The sequence below is a fragment of the Castor canadensis genome, chromosome 15, assembly GCF_047511655.1.
Source record: "Castor canadensis chromosome 15, mCasCan1.hap1v2, whole genome shotgun sequence".
NCBI classification, from domain to species: domain Eukaryota; kingdom Metazoa; phylum Chordata; class Mammalia; order Rodentia; family Castoridae; genus Castor; species Castor canadensis.
The window spans coordinates 11800734-11825371 of NC_133400.1; the positions used below are offsets into that span (position 1 = coordinate 11800734).

General features: G+C 38.5%; 1 protein-coding gene and 1 non-coding gene across 8 annotated transcripts in view; one reads left to right on the plus strand and one right to left on the minus strand.

Moving 5' to 3' along the window:
• Cfdp1 (craniofacial development protein 1) overlaps nucleotides 1-24638 on the plus strand; it is a 106555-nt gene that overhangs the window by 13453 nt on the left and 68464 nt on the right. For 2 of the 7 annotated variants that reach the window (XM_074055644.1, XM_074055646.1), the window contains exon 5: nucleotides 6259-6381. The exons of 1 other annotated variant lie outside the window; for it this stretch is intronic. In XM_074055644.1, the coding sequence (XP_073911745.1) occupies nucleotides 6259-6381 (123 nt within the window). Of the gene's footprint in view, nucleotides 1-6258; nucleotides 6382-10748; nucleotides 10945-24638 lie in introns of those variants that run through there. 4 more of the 7 variants (XM_074055645.1, XM_074055647.1, XM_020160162.2 and 1 more) reach the window with 3 other exon arrangements.
• On the minus strand, nucleotides 22306-22409 carry LOC141417646 (U6 spliceosomal RNA). Its single transcript, XR_012442297.1, has one exon. It is a non-coding gene; the product is annotated as a U6 spliceosomal RNA (small nuclear RNA).

Genomic DNA, 24638 nt, shown 5'->3' on the forward strand with positions numbered 1-24638 from the left:
CACCAAATTAGGAATAGAAATAATGCCAATTTTACTTTCTTGTTTTAGTTACTAATTTTAAATTGTAAATTTGAAAAATCAGACTTGGTTAGCAAAATGAGTGTAAAAAACAAAGATAAATGTTTATGCTTTGTTACATTTTTGGGTTCTAGTTGACAAGATAACCATTAATACCACATAAATTATAATGTGGTCTTATTGTGCATGACAAATACATGGTTTTTATCACATGTGACTCACCTTGAAAGTTTGATGCTAATGGAATTGGTCTGTATGTACTCTATTTAATGCAGGGATTCAAGTCATGTCTTGAATATTGTGACATTATCCTAATAGGTTTATATGTGTACCAATTTTCATGCATCTTGTTTTGGATCAATAGCAGGTGGTTTTTGTTTTGTTTCTAACCTTTTTTTCCCACTTTTTTCTGTAGCAGGCAGTTTTGCAGCTCATACTTTGAGTAGCACTATATATGATTCTATTCAAATTTCCCCAGTTGTCCCAATGATGTTCTTTTCACTTAAATTTCTTATGCAGTCTAAGATCCAATCCAAAATTAAATATTGCACTTGATCTTTTAAGAGCCTAGACAATGTGTATTACAGAATGCCCCTCAATTATTTTTTCATGATTAGTTTTAGATCGATCATGTTAGACAAAATATTGCATCAACAGTGCTTCTCTTTCAACAAGGGACCTAATATTGGTAGTGATAAGTTAAATCACACGCTGCATCTGTCAGAATTACCCACCATAAGTCATCCTTTCCCTTGGTAATTAGTTATTGTGGGGATCCATTAAAAAAATTATTTGATCATGTGAATGTAGTTTGCCTTCAGAAATCATACTGGAACCTATTGAATTGTCCAGTAGGAGGTAGTAGAACACTGACAGCAAACCTTCAGTGGTTTGAAGTCCTATAAAAATAATAAAACAGTCCTATAAAAATAACATAGGAAGTCCTATAACGAGTAATACATTCTATTAATGTACCACTAGAAAGAGAGTTTACAATTATTTTAGAAGTTAAGTCTGTCTTGTTCTGTATTACTTCTCATGTGTCATACGGAATATCCAAGGAAGATTTATTTATAACCTTACCAGTAGCCTTCATGGAGAGCACAAAAAACTGTTGAATAACTGTTGCTATGAGAAATCATTAAATTCCTCATCAAATTAAATTTCATAGGTTTTTTATAAATATATGCATAAACCACAACTTTCTTACTTGATTTTGAAGGTAAATGGATGGGAATTTTAAATACTGGCTAGGAATGCAGGGAATCTGCTGTTTCCACCATTTGTCAGAAGAGGGCAGTACCTAGTCTATCAAAAAGAAAACAAAGAAATGAGTATAGAAGGACTTTTTTCCATAAATTACATACTCTCACGTGTGTTTTACTTATACTTCAAAGTAATATATACTTATTTTTAAAATCATACATTGCAGAAATATAGAACAGGACAAGTGGAAGTTCTCTTTAACTTCTTCCCTCTAAAGAGAACAGAAACCCTCTTAATAGTTGACATGTGGCAGGATTTTTTAAAAACTTAAATTGTTTATATTCAAAATCAGGTATTAGGAATCTTCTTGAAGGAGCTTGGAAAATCTGAACTGTAATTGATAACCCAGATACAAATTCAGTGTATGGATTTAAGCATATCTTTTACTCTCTTGATGTCATTATTCTACTTTTTCTTTTTTGTCTTTATATCAATTTAAGAGCATTACTACATCTTTAAGAAATGTGAGAAAGAGCTAGTGATGACTGGGAAGAATTTGTAAGTATAAGTATAATGTAGTGTTAGTACAAGGCTAGACTTAGTTTTTCTAATTATGTTTTGATTATTAAATTTTAGATTTTTGATGTTTTGTTTTTCCCCCACTTGAAAAATGCATAGTTTATTAACCTTGGGAAATGGAGGAGAATAGTATTTTTTAATATCTGTTCCTATCACATAACCAGCTGAGCCATCTAGCTCAGACTTTCCTAAATGATTCACCTTTTGGAAAAGGACAGTCATGGGAAATTCCTGCCCAAGTGAAGCCTTTTTAGGAAGGACTGAGTAAGTTAAAATGGAATTTCTGCCAATAACACCTGAATTAATTGTTGCTAATAGTTGGCCTTTCCCTGTCAGGGTTCCCTCTTGTACATGAGATACTCTATAATTTAAATTCTCCATTGAGGATACTTTCGTAGCCTAATCTCTTATTGCTTGTATAAAATGGAGTTCTAGGGATAGTCTCAATCTGAAAAGTAATCTGCCAGTATTACTTTGTGTCAGTTATTAAAGTCTCTGAGAAATATACCAGTGTATTTTTTTAAATTTTTTTTTTTGCCTAGTGGATGTGGCATGAAGAAATTAAGAAAGATATTCCCACAGCTTATACTTTCTCCATGCCTTCTCTGTTGCACTTCCTATATTTCATATATTGTTAGGACTTGCTGAGCTGGGAGATTCTCTTCTTTTGGTGGTACTGGGGCTTGAACTCAGGGCCTCACACTTGCTAAGCAGGCATTCTACACTTGAGCCTCTCCACCATCCCTGTTTTGTGTTGAGTATTTTTGAGATAGGGTCTCTTGAACTGTTTGCTTGGTTTGGCTTTGAACAGCGAACCTCCTGATGTCTAACACAGTGACAGGATCCGGGTTGCTTTTCTGAAAATGTTTACTTAAGTGACTGATACAAGTTGTAAAACATGAAAACAACAAATCCAAACCTGCACTGCATAAAGGCTGCTTTCCTTTCCCTGTAACTTGGGCCATTTGTTCTTAATATCACCAACATTCTAAAATTTCACAATGGTACGCCTTGATGTGGGTCTTTTTAAAGTCTGCTATGCAAAATATTCAGTGGCTCTTTTATTGATTCTGTTATGCTGGGGATTGAACCCAGCAAGTGCTTTCCCACTTGTATTTTTTTGTTGTTGCTATTTTTGGCGGTAGTGGGGTTTGAACTCAGGGCCTTGAGCTTGCTAGGGCAGGCACTCTACTGCTTGCACCATACTTCTAACCTTTTTTGCTCTGGTTATTTTGAAGGTAAGGTCTCATTTTTTGCCCAGGCTGGCCTACTGTTTTAGACTCCCCCCTGAAACTGGGATGACAGGCATGTGCTGTATGCCCAGATATTTTCTGTTGAGAAGGTGTCTTGCGAACTTTTTTGCCCAGACTGGCCTGGAACCACGATTCTCCTGATCTCAGCTTCTCAAGTAGCTAAGATTATAGACATGAGCCATTCAAGTCCTGCTGTGTTTTTGTTTTTGTTGTTGTTTGTTTTTTGGTGGGATTAGGGTTTGAATTTAGGGCTTCAAGCTTGCAAAAAAGGCAAAAAAGTGGCTGCTTGAGCCACTCCTCTAGTCCATTTTGCTCTGGTTATTTTGAATATAGGGGTCTCACTAACTGTTTGCCCAAGCTGGCCTCAAACCTTGTACCCTCCTGATCTCAACCTCCCAAGTGACTTGGATTATAGGTGGGAGCCACCAGCATCCAGTTCATGTTTTGTTTTTGAGACAAGGTCTCACTAACTGCTCTAACTGGCCTTGATCTCTCAGTCCTCCTGCCACTACTCCCAACTAGCTGGAATTATAGGTATGAACTACCCTGCCCAGCTCTGTGGCTATTTTTGCAAAAGTTCATCCTTCACTTCTAGAATTTTTTTTTTTTTTGTGGTAACAGAAATTGAATTCAAAGCCTCAAGCTTGATCCACACCTCAGTCTAGAAATTTTCATGTTGATAACTTCCCCCTGTTTTCTCTGTTTGAAATGCATATTAGTTGAATTGATGTAATAATCAGGTGAGGCTAGGCCATGCTTGGTTAACAAAGTGCACACCTCAGTGGCATAACACAGTGCAGTATATATTGTTGTTGGTGCAAAGTCTTAGTGTGGGTTAGGTAGCATTCTTTTGTGTAACTCAGCCTTCTGGAACACGTAGACTTCAGGAGTGCTGTGGGAAGGGAAGAATGACTAAATATACTTTCATTTAACTTCCCTCTGTTCAGGATGGGACTTCAGTCCTGTCCTGTATGAGTCTGGAGCTTTTTTTTTTTCTTTCTTTCTTTTTTAATTACTCATTTATTCACATGTGCATACATTGTTTGGGTCATTTCTCCCCCTTCTCCCCTCCCCATCCTGGAGCTTCTGTGGTTTTCATTTCCTCAAAGAGTAATGGACTTGGCTGGGTTGGGAATGGCAGGGGAGGAAGGGATTTCAGGTAAGGACTCTGAGGCCTAGGTGATGCAAATTTTCACCTGGTTTCAGCCTACTCCTCTCCTCCACCTTCAAAATTTCCTTTTTTGTTTGTTTTCCTTTTCTGAGACAGCGTCTCACTATGTACCCCTTGGTTTTCCTACTTTTAAGTGCTGATATTACAGGCATGTGCCACCAAACCCAGCCAAAGGAATTCTTTCTAGTCCAGTATTCTGGGACTCCACATTAATCCCAAGATTTGGATATGGGTTTATTTCATTTGTTTAAAAAAGGTATATGAAATCACCCTAAGAGGATCACAGTTTGAGGTTCCCTGGGGAAACCCCATCTCCAAAATAACCAGAACAAAATGGACTGGAGGTGTAGCTCAAGCATTAGAGTGTCTGCTTTGTAAGCGTTGAAGCCCTGCGTTCAAAACCCCAGTGCTCCTCCCCTCCCAAAAAAAGTCATCCTAAAATTTAGTAGCTTATAAAGACAATTGTTTTGTTTCAGTTTCTCATAGTTCCAGTGGTGGCTTGGCTCAGCTAAGCAGTTGTTGCTCAGGGTTTCTATACACTTCAGACAATGACTGGGCAGGAGCCATCTCAAAGGTTCCCTCACTCCTATACCTGCTGGGTCTAAGAGGACATACACACCAGGGGGCTGGGACAGACTCCTTAGGCATCTGTGTCTGTGTGATATGATAGTGTCAATAGAGTGACTTCAGAGTATGCTTCTTGTGTAGTGACATGGAGTTCCACAGGTGCATTTTCAGAGGCAGCTGAGAGTTTTCTCACTGTGTGTGTGTGTGTGTGTGTGTGTGTGTGTGTACGTGTCATTGTGGTTTGAACCCAGGGCTTCATGTTTGCTAGGCAAGCGCTCTGTGGCTTGAGCCATTCTGCCTTTTATCACCTCTGTCACCTCTTATCAGAAGTCCTGTAGAACACTTTCATGGAACTCCATTAGTTGGGGCAGCCACTAAGGCTCATTCAGTTTTAAAGGGTAGTGCCAGGGTTGAGGAAGACCACATGGGATGGGAAATTTATGACAGCCAGTTTTGGAGACTACTGTCTGTTGCAGGAAAATACTGTCTGTAGCATTGCTGCTTACTCTCTGGGAAGTCATGAATAAATAATTTAACCCCTTAGATTGCACGTCTCATACTCATGAGTTTACATTGTATCACTAGCTGTTGCTACAGTAATGCTGTCTAGCACAGCCATCCCAGACTTCACAGTATACACCAAACAGTAAGCATTTATTTGTTGCTCATGTGCCTCTGGGTTTGGCTGATCCCAGCCTGCCTCCATACTTAGCCTATATTCTGTCACATGGTTATGTGACACACAGTACTGAGTGCAGATTAGAATTTAAATGAAATTTCTCAGATGTTTTTGTTGACCTGGCCAAGTCAAGGAAGGGGATAGATTTTTCTCTTCCTCTCTTTATCTGAAATTTCAAGCACTGAAAGTACTCTTATTTGATCCTTTGGAGCTCAGTTTTACTGAGGGCAGTTTTTCCAAAATTAAAATTAGACTAGATACTTTCATGTTGCATTCTGCCACTCCCAAATTTAGTGCTAATTTATCCAGTTTTAAGGATTTCATTTCCTCTTTGAGTTGTTTAAGGAGTAAAACAGGAAGGAGCCTTCTGCAGAGTATTTCTAGTTATTTATACCATTGCTTTTCTCCTTGAAATAGTGCCAGTGTTTTCCTCCCCAATATTCCATCTCCTCATGTCAACTGTCACTGGACCTTTGAGTCTGAGGACTAATCTGTCTGTGAGGAACAGTTCGAGGGCCTTTTTCTGCTTTCACATCAGTAATCCACAGTGGGCAGAGAGTCAGTGCCTCATCCTGACAGAATGGAGGAGATTTTAGGGCGATAAAATTTACATCCATTGTTGTTTCATTTGTCAATATTGGGGAAAATGTCTTTGCTATTGTTATTGTAAACTTTAATCATAAAACTCAGCAGCAGAATTTATTGAAAGCCCAGTGGTGAATATGTTCCTAGTTTCATTTGTTCCCTCTCCCTAGGGTTTGTAAATTTGATGTCTCTCTTTGGAGCAGGGTGACTAAGGAAGTGGACGCTACATCTAGAGAAGCCAAATCCTTCCTCAGGCAAGATGAGAAAGAAAGGCCACAGGCGAACGCCCCCTCAGCTGTGCCACCACTCCCTGCTGGGCCAGGGTGAGTAATGCCAGTCTCTCTCAAGCCATTTTCAGTGCAAGCTCTCATGACTGCTTCCCTGAGAGGAGGGCTTAGCTATACTGCCGCTGTGCCTTTGCTGAAGTGTTTACCAAGATGGAAGATGAAAATGAAATTAGTTCTAGATTGCTCACTTAGTTCCAGCCTGAAAGAAGGCCTGATTTATAGCTGATCACAAAGCTGAATTTAAATTTTACATCTAAAAATAATAATTTTTGAATGACAATATCATCAGTTCTTTTTTTTTTTTTTTGCGGTACTGGGCATCAAACCCAGGGCATCATAAATGCCAGGCAAGTAAATGCTGAGCTGCAGCCCCATCAGTCAGAACTTTTAATGAAGATTGAGTTGAATATTTCTTAATCCCATTTCCATGACCTCAGAGGGAACATAAATAAGTCAAGCCAGGCACTGTAGTGCACAGCTGTAGTCACAACTACTCAGGAAGCTGAGGCAGGAGGATTGCTTGAACCCTGGATTTCAAGGCCAAACCGGGCAACACAGCAAGATCTCATCTCAAAGAAAAAAGTCAGTGGTGGTTTACAAATAGTTCTCTAACATATTGTCAGAAATTTAATAGTTTTCTCCCTGTGTGGTTTCTGTATTACTTAGTTATTTTTAGCTGAAGATGAGAATTCTTTTTCTTTGGAAGAAGTAAAAATTTCTCTCTTCTTAACCTTTATGGAAGAAGTAAAGCCTTACAGTGAATAAGAGAAGCCTAAGGTTGTAGTCCATACAGCTACATAGACCATATCCCATCAGTAGCCCTGACCACTCGTTGACTCATACAGGGAGGTCTTTGATCAGTCTCCTAAACTGGCTTTTCTGACCCTTCAGTTAAAGATTGTTGCCTCTTCCTTCTGTCCTCAAACATACTTTGCCATGAATAGTAAAGTTTTGTTTCTTTACTTTGAAAAAAAGTCCTTATTGTGAGCGTTTCTAGGGCAGGCTTTTCTCATCTTTGCAGCCCTGGCTCCAAACAACACTGTATCACTGATATACTCTTGTAGAATGCATTTACCTAGAAGCAGACCCTGAGACAAAGGTTTGAATGCAGTCATTTATGTGAGAGGTGGTTCCAGGAAGGCCCACAAGGGAGGGGAAAGGGAGAAGGCAGCAGTAAGTAGTTGTCAAGAAGGTTACTGCTCTTGGTTGCTGGCACTTAGTCCTGATGGGAACTTGGACAGACTGTGAAGAGAGACAGGGACAAGGAGGCTAGGATGTTTTCCCTCCAGCTCTGGCCTGATACTGGCTCAGAGCTGCTTCCACAGGTTCCCCTGCTGTCAGTCCTCAGGGCAACTGCAGGCGACTGCAATAAAATGTTCTCAGCATGTGCTTTGGTGATAAATGTGAGGAAATGTGGGGCTACTTCCCCACATCTGCTATGTCATCCTTATCTGGATGATGGTACTTCTTTCCCACTGGGCCTCCCAGGTGACACAAGTCCCTCAGTAATTGCACAGAAACCTCAGAAGCAGGTGAAAAAAATGGGTGAAGGTTGCTGTAGAGGAGTAGGAGTTCATGGAAATGTGAACAGAATTCTCTAGACTGGCCCCGTTCATACTCCAGGCCAGTACTGTCCCAAGCTGTGGTTTGTAATCCTCACTTAATATAGTGCAACGTTGCATACAGTAAGAATAAATGCTGCTTTAGAAGATTTTCACTTTAGTTATTGATGTGATTATATTGGGTGACAACCTTTTAGTGAGGTTGACATAAAAAATGTAAATCTATAGGCTGAAGCAACATGTTTTTAACCTTATGTTCATTGTATTGTTTCAAAGAGGTTCTCTTCAGACTTTCTTGACTGTCACCCATAGTAAGGATTATATTCTACATTATGTCCTGTTACACCCATGAAAATGGTACATGAAAAAGAGATTTAGCTGTGTGGTGAGATTATTTTGTTTTTTCTTTGCTGCATTGGGGATGGAACCTAGAAGAGCCTCACACATGCTAGGAAAGTACTCTATCACTGAGTTACACCCCCAGCCTTTCCTTCCCCTTTTATTTATTTTTTTGAGATAGGGTCTCACTGTGTTGCTTAGGCTGGATTCAAACTCCTGGGCTCAAGTGTTATTTCTGCTTCAGCTTCCTGGGTAGCTGGGACTACAGGCATGTATCACCATACCCAGCTTGATGAATTGATATTTACCCTTAGGACATATAATTCACTCTGATTTTCTCTTTTATATTATTATGTGTGGTATTTTTAAAATGTCATAACCCACTGAATTGATTTTACAATGTACTATGACCTGCATTTGATACTTAATTCTGTAGATTACATAGAGAGTTAACTTTTAATGGGCTTTTAACATGGGTTACTGGACTTGTATCTCATATTGCTCACCAGTTTTCTTTCCTGGATTTATTAAAAGTATTGCTGTGGAGCTGTGCATTGGTGATTCATGTCTGTAATCCTACCTACTTTGGAGGCTGAGATCAGATAGATCTTTGTTCAAAGGTAGCCTGGGCAAATAGTTCAAGAGACCCCATCTCCAAAATAACCAGAGCAAAATGGACTAGAGGTGTGCTTTGCAAGTGGGAAGTCCTGAATTCAAACCCCAGTCCCATTGAAAGTTAAAAAAAGCAAACAAGAAATTCTTCTGGAGGTGACAGACAGGGGGAGGGTTTGAGACAGAATTTCACTATGTTGCCCAGATAGGCCTCAAAGTTGCTATCCTCCTGCCTCTGCCTTTCAAGTTCTGGGATTACAGATATGCACCATTATACTCAGTTGCAAAAAAAAAAAAAAAACCTCTATCTTAGGTTTCTACCATAGTTAGTTTCAGCTAGCATTGTTGTTACTTCTGGCTTCCTTGGTAATTTCTTAAAGTAATCCCTGTTGATGTTTTGAAATTCTGCTTGGAAAATACATGTTTCAGAAAATACCATCTGTTACTATAATTGTGAAAATAACTAGAGGAAGGAGAAGTGGCAGCTTAACAGTCAGCTTGTATAAATCACTGAATCACTCACATGGAACTCTCTCTCCGCTTTCTATACCCATGCCTACCTTTTTACAACAAGAGATCTGCTGAGATGATGTCTATATTAGGGAGACCCAGCAGGAAACAGGTGGCATCCACAAATTATATTTTGAGGAAAGTTTAATAACTCACAAAGAAATGGAAAAATCATGGGGATAGGAACAGTGTAGTGTCCCTGAGGCCAGCATTAATGAGACTCCATCACTACCCCTAGGCCTGACGGGACAAGAGGGCAGCAGTTGATAGCACTGAATGACAGGACTATGTGAAATGGACCACCCAGCATGAGAATAAATGCCCATATTTCTCTATCTTCCCTTTCTCCAGCCTCTTCTTTTTTTCTTTCTGTTTTTTTTTGTTTGTTTGTTTTGGTGGTACTGTGGTTTGAACTCAGGGGTCTCATGCTTCCAAAGCAGGTATTCTTCTGCTTGAGCCATACTTCCAGTCCTTTCTCCAGCATTCCATTACTCATAGAAGCTTGTAAAGAAAAATTTATTCTGACACTTGTTAAAATGATCAGGAAGACTTTATTCAGGACTACTATGACATAGATGTCTCTCTGGGTAAAAGAGCTCAATTCTGATAGAGGCAAAGACTGCTGGGGGTTTAGCAAAGAGGAGAGGGTTCAGTGGATGGTAGATTACTAAGAGAAAACATCAAGGGAAAGAGGATTCTTGCTAGACAAACTTTACAGTACCTTCTGAGGGCAGGTTAGGGTGATTGGATTTCAACATAGGCATTCTCTTTAAACTGACTTTGCAGGTTTCCTGCTAAAAGTGGGCTATGCAGGCTCGGCAAGGACAAGGGTCAGTGTCAAGGCTTTGTCAAGTGTAGGGCTGAGAGGGGTCTGACTAAAGCATGGTTAAGAAGAGAGACTTCCTCAGATTGTACAGACATGGCAGCTTTTGCAGCAAGAACAGCAGGGAGAAGGGGTAGAGGGGGATGTGGAGAGTCAACTCAGAGCTATTTCAGTGAAATATTTTTCAGTTATTTCTCTTTCTTTTAATTTCTTTTTGGGTGGGATAAGGGTTTGAACTCAGGGCTTTGCACTTGCTCTACCACTTGAGCCACTCCACCAGATTTTTCAGATTAACAAACTGCTGATTCCCTTGTAAAAGTGGTAATGTGAAATTTGATCAAAATCAATGTCCTTAAAAGCCATAATGGAACAGAACAGATTGCAAGGATTTGGCTGCCATGTACCTGAGTAAAAGTCCTCACAGTTGTCCATGGAAATGGACATGTTTAATTGTGATACAGTATGCCTTGAATTTTTTTTCTTTCATTTTTCTTTATTTATTTTTCTTTTATCGTTTTTATATTTACTTACATGCCTTGAATTTCTGATAAATGCAGAATGACCTTCAAGGCTGGTGCATCTCAAGAAGCTTCTATCGTTATGATCAGGCTTTGGAAGAAGCAGGGCCCAGAGGAATTGAGCTGTTCTGGTGTGTCAAAGTGGACTCATTTTATCAGTGTAAACATTAGGATCTGTTGCAGAACCCACATGCGGGGGATGGAAAGCCTTTTCAAGTGAAGAATTGACAAGAGTAAGCTAATATATCATAAGAAAATTAATGTAGTAAAATATTCTTTCCAGAGACTTTTTTTCCACTTTGGGAGTTGCTTTAATTTGTAGAAATTGTGTAGCAGAAACACTTTATTTGTTTATTTTCCTTTTCTCTAAACAGACTTAAGTAATACAGGAAAACCAGGACAGGAGAGCAAAACATCCTGTCCCACATCTTTTGCTAACAAATAAGAGCAGATTCAGAGGAGCAATGTTTGTAACTGAAAATGCATTTCCTCCACATGTTTAAAATAGCACACTGCTTAGGCTATAAAAAGCCAAAGTTTATGCTTTGGAAATGGAGTAAACCCTCTTTTAATTAGAGGCCGGAATCAGATTATAAGAGGTACTCTGTCTACATTTGGTAGTAGAAAGCACAGTGCTTACTTAGAGTATCTAAATTCTCATGGTCTTGTCATCTGAGCTCTTGAGCCACCTCAGAGCTTTTACCCTCAGTCTTTACCACAATATTTGCATCCATCTCCCACCAGCTGGGAGCTGGCTGTCCAGGCCGCAACCCCACATTCGATACTCCTTTCAACCCAGCATTTATTACTTATTTTATTAGTCTATCAAATTTTATAATCCTAGCCATAGACATTACCTTGTTTTATTGAGGGCCTGCTATTTGCTGCCTCCTTACAGACTGAAAATGACTTGAAGCAATAAGACATAGGTTTAAAGACATCATTTTGGTTTTGTCTTGTTTTCTTGGCCTTATTGTTGAAGTTGAGTCTCATACAGCATCATGGGTAGTGTCAGTGTAAAACAATGTTTGTCCCAAAGATAGAAGAGACAAAATTCCTCAGTGCCATACTGAAGATTAAGACCCAGACTAAAGACTGAGAAGGCAGTAATGCCTGACCTGTGGTTTGCCACCACTCTGTATATTTAACCAGTTCCAGGAACCTTCCATTTGTGCAACAGTCTTCTGTTCAAATAGCTAACAATCTGATCTCTGTCATTTCTCCCCAAACGAATCAACATGAACTTTGTTCATTTTAGTTTTTGCTTTCAATTTTTCAATATTACTGTCTTTTTTTGTGTGTGTTTGGTACTGGGATTGAACTCAGGACTTGCTCCTTGAGCCACTCAACCAGCCCTTTTTTGTGATGGTTTTTTTCCCACATAGGGTCTCGAGAACTATTTGCCCGGGCTGGCTTTGAACCATGATCCTCCTGATCTCTGCCTCCTGAGTAGCTAGGATTACAGGTGTGAGCCACCAGCACCCAACTGATTTTTTTTTTTTGAGACAGGATCTTGTTATGTACCCCAGGCTGGTCTCAAATTCATGATCCTCCTGCCTCTGCCTTTGTTTTTTTTTTTTTTTAAGGGTGTTTTATTTTTAAAGGATTGCTGTCATGTTACAGGGAGCATTTCAAAGCTGAATCTAATTATATTTTACATGGTTTTACTAAAAAGGAAAAAAGAGCCCCCAAATTATTCACAGAAAATATATTTATATCAATTACAACAAAAGAGACAAGGTACCCCAGAAATTTGGCTTCGTCTCCTGGTTTGATCCCTTTTGGTGTTGTGTGCCTGGTGTACAAATCCACATGGTGAAGTCATGTAGTGCCTGGAGGATGCCATTCCAGGAAGAGGAAATCCAGTTTGTTTGAAAAGAGTATTTATAATTAATATAATTAGAGGAAAGTAGATTCCCTAGCAAACATGATCTATGATGGTTTTGGGGGTCTAGAAATAATTTTCTTTAAGAGAACAGACGGTTCTCTGTCAGTTCAATAAGTCATATGAGGAGGTTTTTTTGTTTTGGGGTTTTTTTGTTTTTGTTTTTTTGAGCAGGGTCTTGCTATGTGGCCCAGGCCCACCTTGAACCTGCAATGCTCTTGCCTCAGCCTCCCAAGTGCTGGAATTATAGGCATATACCACCACATCTGATAAAAAGGGGGAAAAGGCTTTATTGAGATAATCATATACCATATAATTTACCAATTTAAATTAAACGATTAAGTTATGGCATATGCACAGGGTTGTGCATTCACAGGGCTATGTGACAGCAATCGTTTTTATCACCTCCAAAAGAGATTTCAGTGCATTAGCAATCACTCTTCATCTTCATCTCTATCCTTACCCTCCCACCATTCCTGCTGAACCACTCTGTCTAGATTTGTTTATTTGGACATTTCATATAAATGGGATCATACAATATTTGTTCTTTTGTGTCTGCCTTTGACTTAGCATAATATTTTCATTCAAATTGTAGCATTTATCTGCACTTTATTCTTTTTTAATGTCCTTTTTATTCATACAGTGGAATGAATAATATTTCATTGTATGACTATACCAAATTTTCTTTATCCATTTGCTAATTAATGGACACAAGATAGTTCCCACTTTTTGGCTATGGACATTCGTGTGTATACTTGTGTGGTTGTGTGTTTTCATTGCTCTTAGGTATATACTTATGAAGGGAATTTCTGAATTAAATCATAACTTGGATATGCTCTGGGATAAGAGAATGAGCCATAAGGGAAAAATTCAAGAGTGTGGCTAAGGGGTGAGTGTCTTGAGTTCCCAGATTTCTTGCACCATGATTTCTCTGAAGCACAGACAGTTCTTTTTGTAAACTCCTGCTGTATGAAAAAAAATTATAATGTCCAGTAACATTATAAAAGAAAGACTAGAAAAAAGAAAAAGATAGTTTCCTTCTTTCAAAGTTAATTCTAGAGGTAACAAGAGGGAATTAAGTCTTCTGATTTGTTTCCAAAACCAGCATTAAGCTTTCCATTCAGTAAGATTTCCTGTTTGATGACAGCTTGGGATTTTAGGATAGTTAAATCACAGTTGACTCTGTCCTAATTTTATTACTGTTTGTAAGTAGATGTTCTTGATCTCCCCACTGATTTTTGAATTAAACTTTGTTACTCTTAGTGGATGTGGTACTGACAGGTATTCAGAAATGTGGTGAAACTTTTTTATCACAATGACTGGAGGAAGTTACTGGTACTTAGCAGGTAAGGTTCAGAAATGCTGACTGTCTTGCATTACTTAGGATAGTTTGTACAAAATAACTTTTTTTTTTTTTACAATACCAGTTGTATCCTCTTTGAAACACACTTTTTCAGGAAGCTGGAGTCTCTTATCACATAAAGACTAAGTTTTCCTTCATTTTCTGGTTTGAGACTCCACTCCAGAGCAGGCATTCACAATGGGTAGTTCATGGGCCAAATCTGTCCTTAGATATTGTTATTTGGTCAGTATCTAAAAATTAGTAAAGCTCACTTAAAAATCTGGATTAGTTAGCTGGATGTGTTAGCAAACATCTGTAACCCAGCACTCTGGGAGGCCAAAGCAAGAGGATTGAAAGTTCAGAGCCAGCCTGGGCTACATAGAGAGATCCTGTCTGAAAAAAAAAAAAGCCTGGATTGCTGAGTTTTCTTGAGAAATGAAAAATTCTGTTATTGATTCTTCCACTGGCCTCCTTTGCCTACTACAAAAACAGGCCAGAACAAAATAGATATACTCTAAAAAAGAAAAAAAGTTTCATTACCCCTTTTTAAAGAATAAATGTCTTTTACTTATTGCGTACTTAGCCAGGTTTAAGGTACAGTACTACTTTTCTTATGTTACTTCATTTAATCCACATAAACACTTCAAAGAGCTAGGCACTAACTTTGTGCCTATTTTACAGCACATAACACAGAGACTCAGAGAAACACTTTTAACTTACTGAAGTTACATAACTGGTATGATGGGTGGAGCCAGGATTCTAGTCCACTTTTATTTGAGATAAAAGCCTGGCCTCTCAGTCCTTGGGTCATATAATGCTTTCGTGTCCCCAAGTGGCATTTTTTTCTTAAAAGAATCCCTTTCTGACTTTGTAACTAATGAGGAACTCTTTAAAAGCTATTATGTTTTACATATATATGTGTATATATACATATATATGTAAAGGAAGTGAGATGACTGTCTCTTCCCTTTTTCTTTGTAAGTCTTCTTTCTCTCCCTTAATCAAAGGCATACCAGGTTTTCTATATGTCTTTTTTTTTTTTTTTTTTTTTTGGCAATAACTGGGGTTTGAACCAAGGGCCTGGCACTTGCTGGGCAGATTTCTACCACTCAAGCCACACCCCTCAGCCTATCTATACTATATTTCTGTCTCATTCTACTTCATGAGATTGAAGGGACTAGCACATTTTAAAGGTTAAGTTCCAGATATGTTCATACATTGATCCCTGTCAACAATGAAGCTGTGGACAAGATGTGATCACTTACGTGGGGAATAGTGACTATTGTTTCCATGTAGTAACAACTCCTGCTGAACTGTGAATTTATACATTCAGGGCCTTGCCAGGGGAGCCAGATAGGCAATTCCCTTTTCCAAGTTGGGTCAAGTGCATTTCTTCCGGCAGCCATTTGTTCTAGGCTCTCAGACTCTAAAAGGATGTTGGTGATGGAGGAAGTGATTTATCTTGCAGTCCAGGTGATACCTTACTTCAGAATGATGAGATCTGTGTTGGAGCAAGAACACCTTCTTCTTCACTTGGTTTTAACTTATTCTTGACTTCTCAGTGGCTAGGAGTAGCCCATGGGTAGAATGAATGCTAGCATGCACAAAGAACTGGGTTCAGTCCCCATCACCCTCAAAAAAATGTAATTAAGATATACCTCACCTCCATAAGTATACCAATACAATGTAATCAGTTTGAAATTGAATAAGGAAAATAATCCATTAAAGGTTCAAGGCCAGTTGGGTAAAAAAATGTGAGTCCCCATCTTAACAAACAAACTTGGTGTAATGGTGTATACTTGTGATCACCCAGCTACAGGGGAGGCTATAGGTAGCAGGATTGTGGTCTGAGGCTGATTCTGGGCAAAAATGCAAGATCCTATCAAAAAAAATAATTAAAGCAGAAAAGGACTGGGAGCATAGTTAAGTGGTGGCACTCTTCCTAGCAAGTACGAGGACCTGAGTTCAGACCATAGTACCACCAAAAATAAAAATAAAGTGGAAGAAAAGAGGAAGTTGATTGAATGTACAGGAGGTAAAGACTTTATCATTTAAGGAGAGAATTGTGATGCTCCAGGAATACAGTGAAAATATTCTAACTTTTATAACAGTAATTTATTGACAGAGTAATTGCTTCAAAGACTTTTAGTGTACACTAGAGGGCAGAATTGCTTCTGAAAAGGTAAGTTGTCTGGTAAGATCTCAGGAACTTGAATCAGTCCTAAGACTGGGAATATGAGTGTTGTACATTTTCTTTGCCTATTTAGAGTAGTCTTTGGCATGAGATTTCTTTGTTCTATACTGTTCCTACATTCTGTGTTAGAATTTGTTTTGTATTTTGGAAGCAAAATAATTTTTCTTTACTTTTTATCCTAGCAATGCAAAAGTTTCCTTGAAGAGCTTTTTGGTTTTTAATTACAATTAAGAAAGTAAAAAATGACCTTTAGGCCTACCATGTACATTGTTTTCAGTAAAAAGGCAGTGAAATTTCGTTTCTGCCTTTCTGATCCTTTATTCCCAGACCCAGAGGCTGTTAGTTGTTAACTGGTTATTAGTTTTGTGCAGATCCTTCCCTGTGTTTTAAAATATTGTATCCATATACATGTGGCATGCACTAGGTTAAATACAAACTGGATTCACTCTGTCTTGGTCTGCAACTTGTATTTTTACTTAACAGTCTGTCTTGGACATCTTTCTAGGTTCAGTGTAAACATCTTTTGTTTATACCTGCATAGTGTTCCATTTAGTGAACATTACATAATTTTAGTAACTCTTTTCTTACTGATGAACATTTCATTTTCCAAGTTCTGTAGCTCTTTTTTTTTTTTTTTTTTTGGCAGTAGTACTGGGGTTTGAACTCAGGGCCTCACACTTGCTAGGCAGGCACTCTATCACTTGAGCCATTCCACCAGTTCCAAGTTCTGTAGTTGTGAATGATTCTTTAGTAATCCTTACAATATGCTTTTATGTTCCCATGCTGTTATTTCTGGAGGGCAGATTCTTAGGAGGGAGGCTGCTGGATCATATGTAGGTGCTGCCAGATAGGCAATGTCAGTATCATCTGAGAGGCCCCATTTCTTCATACCATTACCAGTATTCTGTCAGGGTAATGATTGTATGTCTACAGTCATTATGTCAACTGGAGCCTCATAATGTACTGCTTTGAGTTATACCTTTTCCTCTCCATTGAAAACCTTTACCAAAAAGATTAAACTAATGCTACAGAACAAATTAAGATGTGGATATAGTCTTCATATTGTATGAAATTACCAAAGCTGATTCTCAACCATATTAAGAGTTCAGATTGTTTTTAAAATCTAAATTTTGGGCTGGGAGTTTTTGAGACACTATCTCGAAAATACCCAGCACAAAACAGCGCTGGCAGAATAGTTCAAGTGGTAGAACGCCTGCCCAGCAAGCATGAGGCCCAAAGTTCAAACCCTTGTACCATACACACACACACACACACAAAACAAGAGCAAAAACAAAAAAGCTCTGAGTTCAAACCTCTGTACCAACAAAAAGAAAAAATCAGTTTTATAAGCAGTAAGAGAAATTGCAAACCACTTTAGGGACTGTATTGTTGATCCTTTGAAAATGCTGTGTGTTGCTTCTCTCTTAGGCCCTTTGTATTGGAAGTCACTGTTCTTGAATGTTTCAGTGTATGTGAAGAATGCCATTTATGAAACATGAAAATCATGATTCTTATGTTCTGACCAGAGTTCCGATAAAGGAATCTTAACACTATCTCATGGGTGGTTATGATTATGCAGAAAGATTCATATCGAATAAATATTTTAATTTGGATTGGGGGATTTTTCTTAGAGGAGAGGCTGAATAGCTATGTTTTAATTATTTTGGTCAGAGATTGAAAATCAGGCTGGTCTGAAGTCCAGCACTTATATTCAGTTGCTTACTACTTAGCCAAAGCCTTTCAAGCAAACCTGTAATTTAGAACTTCTAAACCAAATAATTTAGAACTTAAATGATTGAAGACTTTTAAAACTAGACTTAGTTTTCCTTATCATTGAGAAAATGGGAAATTCTAAACAAGCAGTCATCTTCAGACTTCGTTACTCTGTGGATCTTTAAGACCATAAAAGTACCGGTGTTGGTGGAATAGTGTTTAGCATAGCTCCCTTCCGCAAGATCATAAACAGCTCATAGCCTTGCCTTGAATTTGAACATAGTGCAGTTTCAATAGTTGCTCATTTGAGGATGAGCAGGAAAAGCCCATGCTTTGCATTGGCTTCTGCTTTAAACTGAGGTCCTTTAGCTCTAGCTGCTTGTGTGATGGTGTGCTTGTAAAGGTGGAAACAAAAAAAGAGGTGTTTTCTTCACAGTCAGGTAATGCACAACATGATTTGTTTAGCTCAGAAGTGAGAACTAGAAAGATCCAAGGCATACTGTGTTCAGATCCCCTTGATCTTAGTTTCTTGTCTAGTGTAACTAGTTTCAAAGCAAAAATTTGAGAAGAGTTTCATTTAGAATGTAACCACAAGCATCATGTCTGCTTCTCAGCGATGTTTCTGTGTTGTGGGTTTACTAAATCCAGGGTTTTTTATACTCTTTCAGAAAGTCTTCCCAATATAGCCTATGTTGGGCCAGTGATGAAGCCAGCTTTACTCTTGGGCTAACTTAGGTCAGCTGTGTTTTACGTTATCAAGCAAGCTGCAGCCAGGCAAAATTTCAGCTTTGTGAAGCTGAAAGTTCTATGAAGCATCAGTTTTGTAAAATTAGAATATTTTTAAAGAACCCTTTGAAGTAGAACTTTTGTTAACATCATAATGAAAACAAAGGATCAGTGTTTCCCAAGCAGGGTAGAGAAAATCTGTAACAGAGGTTTTTCTTTTCTTATATTTTATTGATTACTGTGGAAATTAGTAGGCAGTGAAAAATGGAACACAGTTTCTTTTTTACCAACATAGTATGTCATCTAATTATGACACACTGTCTTAGGACACCTTTTCCTGATAATCTGGCATGGCTCTGAGCTTTCTGCTGTCATCTTTTCTATATGTGATTAGTGTTTTACTGAGATTTGCTGACCTCTTTTCTTTACATATCTTTATGATCAACTCTGATGCCTGTAACCATCTCTTCTGTTTTTTTGTTCTCTTATCTGTAGTTTAATACTGCTATATCCTGAGCTCCAGACCCTTGTTTCTCAGTGCTTACTGGAAATTTATTCTGATTCCCCTTGACTCTACAACTGGTCCAGTATTCAGCTCATTTTCTCTATATCCTCCCATCTTGTAGAACTGAAGAAATTGAGCCTGTGAAGTTAGGTAGCATGTCAGAGAAAGAGAGACAGAGAGAGACAGCAAGACAGCTAGATAAGAAGATATAGCTTCTTTCCACTCCAGTGTTCCTGATGTGGGGAAAAATTTTACCAGCACTATTCTCTCAGTGACTTGGGCCCCAACCTCAGAGTGTTCTTTAGCTCCTCCCACTTTTCTTTGCCCCCTTTCCCTTCTTCCCTCCCCAACTGCCCAATCCAATAAATTCTTTTAATGCTACCCTTAGAATGTCTCTTGACTATTCATTCATCTCCTCTACCCCCACACACAGTCGCCTACTTCATCTCCACTCCCATTGTCCTTTTTCTGGGTCTTACATTCTGAAGCCTCTGTCTTTATGTAATTAGAATATTCTGAAGTCTTTTGTGATCATTTCCTGAGTTTACCTAAAATCTGTAGTCCCTCTTCCTAGTTCCACCCTACATGCCTCTGCTGGGATAATTTGTCAGAGATTCAGTTTAGATCACATCACTTGCTCAAAACTTTTATCCTGTTGCCCACTGTTAAGTTAGGATTCTTTAGCCTAACATTAGAGAACTCTATCCTTTATCTCTAGCCAAACTCTCTTTTTTCTGAGTTCCTCCATTTGATAGCCAAAAGGACTCTTTCCCTTTGAATTACATTCTCTCTCAACCTTGGTGTAGATACAGTTTTGTTTCTTACTTGTGGGAATTTGTGACTTTTATCAGATCTAAATAGTTCTCAGACATTGTCTCTTTTATTGCCTCTTGCACTCTGTTATATCCTTCTGGAACTCCTGTTAGGCATATGTCAGGTCCTCTCCTTTTGCCTTCAGATTATTTAACCTCTCTTTGATATTTTCTACTTCATTATTTTTCTGAATTGCCCCTAGTTATTTCCTGTGTTCCAGTTCTTTTTCTTCAGCTATATTGAATCTGTTTCTGCCTGTATGTTGTGTTTAATTTCGGTGACTAAGTTTTTCACTTTTAGAAACCCGTTTCTGCCTATTTTTCCCCCACAGAAGCTTATTCTTTGTCTGTCTGTCTCTCTCTCTCTCCTTTTTTTTTTTTTTTTGAGATAGGCTCTCACTATGTCACCCAGGCTGGCCTCTAACTCTTTAACTCTCCTGCCTCCACCTCCCAAGTGCTAGGATTACAGGCACACATCACCACGCCCAGCAAAGTTTTCTTTTATATTTGTAATCATTTGAAGTATATTTCCTTTATATTTTTTATCTGATAATTCTTTTCTCAGAAGTTCTTGGGTTCTAAAGCAGCTCCTTATTTGTTGACTTTCTTACAGTGATTATCTTACATGTCTAGGAATTAAGTCATATTTTTCAAAAGTGCTTCTTCTAGGTGTCCTGTTTGGGGATCTGGAATGGGCTAATTTTCATGTTAACTTCTTGGTTTTGATTTCCTGGAACATTCAGGTATTAGAATTATAATTTGAACCCAAATCCTTGTGAGTTGTAGGTTCAGAGTCCTAATATTATTTCAGAAGAGACTTTCCCTTAAGCAGAGATAAGCTTTCTTATTTGCTCTCTGGGTTATTGAATGAATTTTTTTCCTACTTCTTCCTTTCATTAAAGATGCATAAGAGTTTCTGCTTTAGTTAGGATCCTACTTCTGGTTCTCATAATATCTTCTACAAGTCCAGTCCTGTTTTCACACGCCTTACAAAACCCAGGCCCGGAAGTTATTGAAACTGTCTTCACTACACTCTCACCACTCTATTAGCTCATGTGCCATTATTGTGGTTTTCGGTTCCTTCTTTAGCTGAGCCCCTGGGAGTTTCCCTTTCTTCTGTGTTTATCTACACATTTAAAATAATTTTTTGGTGCATTTTGTCTAGCACTTCCTGGTCTTTATCAGGAAAATGTTTAGATTGTCTTAAACATCCATATTGCCTGAAACGTGAGCTCTTTAAGACAGATACCCAGTTGCTTTTTTTCATGTTTCCAGCAACCAGTACAGAGCATTTGATGAATTTGAGGTGAGTTAAAGGAAATATTTCTTTCTGATTGTTCTGAGCACAGGAATACCTACTACCTTTTGTAAATACATAGAATGACTTTTATCTTTATAACCAATGTAGAGATCTGCTTCTACCCAAGACCTGTTGATTATCATCATTAAAATTTATGTTTTGTTTTGTTTTGTGAGACAGGGTCTTGCTGTGTACCCTAAGCAGACCTGGGATTCCACATATAGTCCAAGCTGGCCCCAAATTTGAGATCTTCCTGCCTCAGCCTCCAGAGTGCTGGGATTGTAGGCCTCCTCATTAACATTTTATAAATTCCTGATGCTTTTCTTCTCTCATTTCAGTTATTTACACTGTTTCCTCTATTGGTTTTCTCTGTTCTATTCAGAAACAAAATGTTTGTTTTGCTTTTTCTGTATTCTTGGTGTTTTTGAAACAGTGTCTCTTTGTGCAACCCACTGGCTGCAACTCCAGATCCTCCTGCCTCTGCCTCCCAAGTGCTGGGGTTACAGGTGTGCACCACCATGCCTAGCTAGGTACTGGAGTTTTGAATTTAAGGCTTCATGCTTGCTCTATCACTTGAGCCACACTCTAACCTTCTTTGTTATAGTTTGTTTTCAGACAGGGGCTTGTGTTTTTGCCTAGGACAATAATCCTCCTACCCCTGTTGCCTTTGTAACTGTGATCACAGGCATCCACCATTATCCCCAGTTTATTTTTCTTTTGAGATAGGGTCTTGCTAACTTTTTTGCCTGGGCTGGCCTTGAACTAAAGTTTTCCTATCTCTGCTTCCCAAGTAGCTGGGATTACAGGTATGTACCACCACGCCCAGCCCTGTAGGTTTTTTTTTTTTTTTTTCAGTACTGGGGCTTGAACTCAGGGTCTACACCTTGACCCCTTTTTATGTTTGGTATTTTGGAGATAGGATCTTGTGAACTGTTTGGCCAAACTGGCTTCAAACTGCAGTCCTCCTGAGTAGCTAGGATCACAAGTGTGAGCCACTGGCACCCAGCTCATGTAGTATTTTTATATCATCTCTAAAATATGATCTTACGTGAAATTACTTCACATTCAAATCAGCCTGTTTTGTAACACATTTTGACCCCATCTTTTTTTTTTTTTTTTTTTAATATGGAACGCTTCACGAATTTGCATGTCATCCTTGCACAGGGGCCATGCTAATCTCTGGATCATTCCAATTTTAGTATATGTGCTGCCAAAGCGAGCACTTGACCCCATCTTGATGTCTGATTTTTTGGGGGGTTATTTTGTTTGGTTGGTTTTTGTTTGTTTGTTTTTTGGTGATACTGAGTTTGAACTCAGGGTTTCACACTTGCAAAGCAGTGCTTTACCACTTTAACCACACCTCCAATCCATTTTTTCTGGTTATTTTGGAGATGAGGTCCCGCTAACTTCCCCCCTACACACACAGGCTAGTGCCAAAGCAAAATCCTGATTTTAGCCCTCCAAAAGTAGCTAGGATTACAGGCAGCAAGCTTAGATGCCACTTTTGATGAGAGGCAAGAAGCTGAAAATTCAGAACCCTTGATTTCCTAGCTCCTTTGCATTGAGTTTCCATTCAGGATCCTCAGCCTCAGACATCTGTCCAGGACTTTAGTCCAGCTAGCAAAGCATAGGCAAGGAATACTGAGAACCTTGTAGGGCCTCTTGGGGGTGTTTCTGAGGTCAGGGTGTGATTTGAGGCATTTATTTGGCCTCTGAACTTGGTTTGTAAATTCTCCTGGATTTTGTGCGTAAAGCAGTCTATATACATAGTTAAGCCTTTTATTTTGAGAAATACGTTTTATAAAATAATATAGAAAATTCCTTAGAGATTGATACAGTCAAGATACAACACATTCATCTTCACTAGGATCCCTCATGTTCCTGTTTTATAGATACACTCCACTCCTTAATCTCTGGCACCCACTAAGCTAGAAATTTCCCTTTGGTGAGTTTTTAAATGACAGATTATGTTTCCTTGATAGTTGTAGGCTCTTCAAATTATTTCTTATTGAGTATTAAAGTAGCTATGGGTTCTCTCTTAGTTGTCAAATTTATGTGGGTAGTTTCTATAGCATTTTCTTTTGATATTATAAGTGATAGATACCCTGTTACACTTCTGATCTGATCATTTATGTCCTCTTTTTGTCAGTCTTGCTAGAGGCTTGTCTGTCTTAGTGATCTTTTCAAAGAAGCATCTCTTTTTTTCCCTGCATTTTCTCTATTATCTTTCTATTTTCAATTTCATTGACTTCTGCACATTATTACTTCCTTACTTTTTGCTTGCTTTGCACATATAGGTTGAGCGTCCCTCAGTCAAAAACCCAAAATCAATGCTCCAAAAGCATCACTGATACTCAAAAAGTTTCAGACATTTTTTTTATTTTTTAATTTTGGTGGCACTAGAGTTTGAACTCAGGGCCTCACACTTGCTGGATAGGCATGCTACAGCTTTAGCCACTCCACTAGCTCTAAGATACTGGATTTTTGGATGAGGGATGTTCAGTTGGTAAAGTCTATGCAGATACTTAAAAAAATATGAAACCTGGAATACTTCTGATTCTCCAGGCATTTGGGATAAGGTATCCTTGACCTATTATTTTACTTTTACTAGGTTCTTAAAGTAGGAGCTTAGATCATTGATTGAAGAATTTTCTTCTTTATAGCATGTTTTTTTGGGGGTGTGGAACTGGGGTTTGAACTCGAGGCTTTGTACTTGCAAAGCAGGTACTCTACTGTTTGAGTCACAGCTCCAGTCTGTTTTGCTCTGGTTATTTTTGTTTTTTGAGAGTTGTGTGTCTCCCCCCCCCCCCGCCCCCCCGGAGTATTGGAGTTTGAACTCAGGGCCTACACCTTGAGCCTCTTCCCCATCTCTTTTTTGTGATAGTTTTTTCAAGATAGGGTCTTACAAACTATTTGCCCAGGCTGGTTTTGAACCACAGTCCTCCTGATAACTGCTTCCGTGTAGATGTGAGCCACTGGCACTTTGTGGAAAGCCCAATATCATTTAAATAAATTCCTTTTCTGTCTAAATCAGCCATCGACTGTGTATTACATCTAAACCCCCTAATATCCCTTTCCAACTGCATTTAGTCATTTTTATTATCTCACTATACTGTACTCTAATTGTTGATTTACCTGTTGTTTTTCACCACTATGTGAGCATGAGGACATAAATCTTAACTTTTTATTGTTTCTCCTGCCTGATATATGGTAATAACTTATAAGTATTTGAATGAATGAGCAAAAAAACCAGCTTTTATTAATGGTCATCATGTTTTAAAAGTATGGGTAGGGCTTAGGGTGTAGCTAAGCAGTAGAGCGTGTGCTTGTAGGCACTAGGCACTATGCATTGTGTTTGATTCTCAACACTGCATTTTTTTAAAGTAATAAGTAAACTTTGATCTGCAGTAACTTAATTGTTACTCTTTTGCATATGTATATTCTGTCAGTCT